At 28.5% G+C, this 2,390-nt stretch overlaps 1 protein-coding gene across 1 annotated transcript in view; it reads right to left on the reverse strand.

Moving 5' to 3' along the window:
* LOC105617754 (CD151 antigen) overlaps positions 1 to 1,830 on the reverse strand; it is a 13,449-nt gene extending 11,619 nt beyond the window's left edge. Inside the window, exon 1 of the mRNA XM_012199308.1 lies at positions 1,768 to 1,830. Within this exon, the coding sequence (XP_012054698.1) occupies positions 1,768 to 1,830 (63 nt within the window). The remainder of the gene's footprint in view (positions 1 to 1,767) is intronic.
* Positions 1,831 to 2,390: the final 560 nt, after the last annotated feature.

The following is a 2,390-nucleotide window of genomic DNA, read 5'->3' on the forward strand; positions in this document are numbered from 1 at the left end:
ATATATGTGTGTGTGTGTGTGTGTGTGTGTGTGTGTGTGTGTGTGTGTGTGTGTGTGTGTGTGTGTGTGTGTGTGTGTACATATATATATATATAGAGTGTTTGAAAAAAAAATGAAAAAAAAATAAATCTTTCGCATAGGGGACTAAACTGAGAGGAAGTCTTTTACCATTTTGCAATTTTCGCAATAGTTAACAAGATGTTAATTGCTAAAAATTTTCGAAAATTGGAAAATTTTCAATAATGTTTTATTCAAATATAATACTATCAATTTTACAAAAAAATTGTAAGAGATAAAAATTATTTATTTTCTTCTCATAGAACTCTATGAATTTTTTCAGAATTTTTTAATGTAATTTTTTAATTGTATTTAATTTTCTCATGTTGGTAAAAATAAGAAAATGCAGTACTAAAGGTTGATAAAAAATTCTGCAAAAATTCTTAAAGCTCTATGAGAAGAAAATAAACATTCTTATCTCTTGCAGTTTTTCTGTAAAATTATGATAATATTTGAGTAAAAACATTATTGAAAAATAATTTTTAGTAATTAATATCTATTGCAAAAATTGTAAAATGATAGAGAACTTTTCTTCTCAATTTAGTCCATTCTACCTCTGTGCGAAAGATTTACTTTCCAAACACCCTGTATATATCGTATAATAATATTAAATAATAATAAAAAGTAATAATAATATTAAAAATTATATTTTTCTCTTTTTTTGTGCATAATTTAATTTTTTTATTATATTGTAATGAACAAAATGTAGTATGAATCTTTTTTTATTATTATTTCATAAACAATCATATATATATATATATATATATATGTATATAGTCCAAAATTAATAAAAAATCTGTGAAGTTTGAAACGCGTACAATATAATAATTATTTAACATTAAAATATAATTTTTCATAATATTTAATTATTCATTAATTTCTTGGCCTTTTTAATCTGTTTAACTTTAATAATAAAATATTTCGTGTGCGTGCGTGCGTGAAGAATAAAGCTTTTGTCATCTTTAAGTCGATTTACAGTTGACTAAAACATAGTGGACTAATGGCCAGCAAATAGTCAACTTATCGATTCATAATGGACTGTTGAAAGTCGATTTTAAGTCAACTGGGAACAGTTGATTTTAAGTCAACTTTCAACAGTCGACTATAATATATGCCGACTGGAAAAAGTCGACTATAAGTTGACAAACAGTCATTTATTGTTGGAAAGTAGCGAGTTACTTCCATTTCTTGATTAGAAATAATACGAATTGAAATAATACAAATTTTTATGTATTTAAGTATAAAAGGAAAGTATTAGATTGGTTTAGCCTATTACACATATTACACACACATGCGCGCGCACACTTACACAAGCATGATTTATCATTTCTTTTTATTAACAAATGCTTATTTACTGTAAATAAATCTTTAATTGGCATACTCACATAAACATTTGTTGAAATTTGTATTATGTTTTCTCAGTGTATAAATAAAATTTTCGAAAATATTAAACTACAATTTAAAAAGTACATCACAAATAATCGAATTCTTTTGCGCATTATATAAGTACCTGAAAATATTTCAAGCAGAAAAATTATAAAAACCGGATATATCCGTAAATCTCAAAAAATAAGAATATAAAAATAAAAAAAAAGATATTTCCTACAAAAGGATATTTCCTTCAAATTCACTTCAAAAATTGCCACCAAGATCAATCCTGATAAAACTATTATGCTTCCAACTGTTATTCTTCCAACTCGTTCTACTTACCGCGAAAATTAAGTTGAAGATAAAAAGGATGTATTTGATAACATTCATTCCACACGATTCCATGATGTTTCTTCGTATTTGCCGTTAAAATTAATTAAACTTTACTTTGATTTTATTATTATTATTATTATTGTTTAGAATTAATAATTCTAGCGGGAACTTAAAAATTCAGACATATAGTCGATCGGCTTGCGTTCCGTGCGGCAGCCGTACGGTCAATGAGAACGATCTAGATGGTGCTCCTTTGTCCAAGCCTACAGGGAAGGTTTCGATCGAAATCCTCGGCTTCGAGGCTACCGAAGGCGGGAACGCGGTTTCCAGGTCGAAATCCTGCGTTACAAATTCGTTATTGGTCTGCAGTTCTAGGCGAAGGTGATTGTCGACGGTAACCATGGTCACTTATTCCCTCGCCATTGACACCCCCCAAAGTAAACCTCTAGAGAATGTTAAAAGACACAAAAGATACAATCAATATTTATGAATGTATTATCTTGTAGAAAAACATAGTTAATTTCTACAGTGAAACAATATCCTCTGATTTGAGTTTATGGTTCTATTCTCTGCTTTATGATAAAGAGAGGGGGGAGAGAGAGAGAGAGAGAGAGAGAGAGAGAGAGAGAGAG

This window comes from Atta cephalotes, assembly GCF_000143395.1.
Source record: "Atta cephalotes unplaced genomic scaffold scaffold00014, whole genome shotgun sequence".
NCBI lineage: Eukaryota > Metazoa > Arthropoda > Insecta > Hymenoptera > Formicidae > Atta > Atta cephalotes.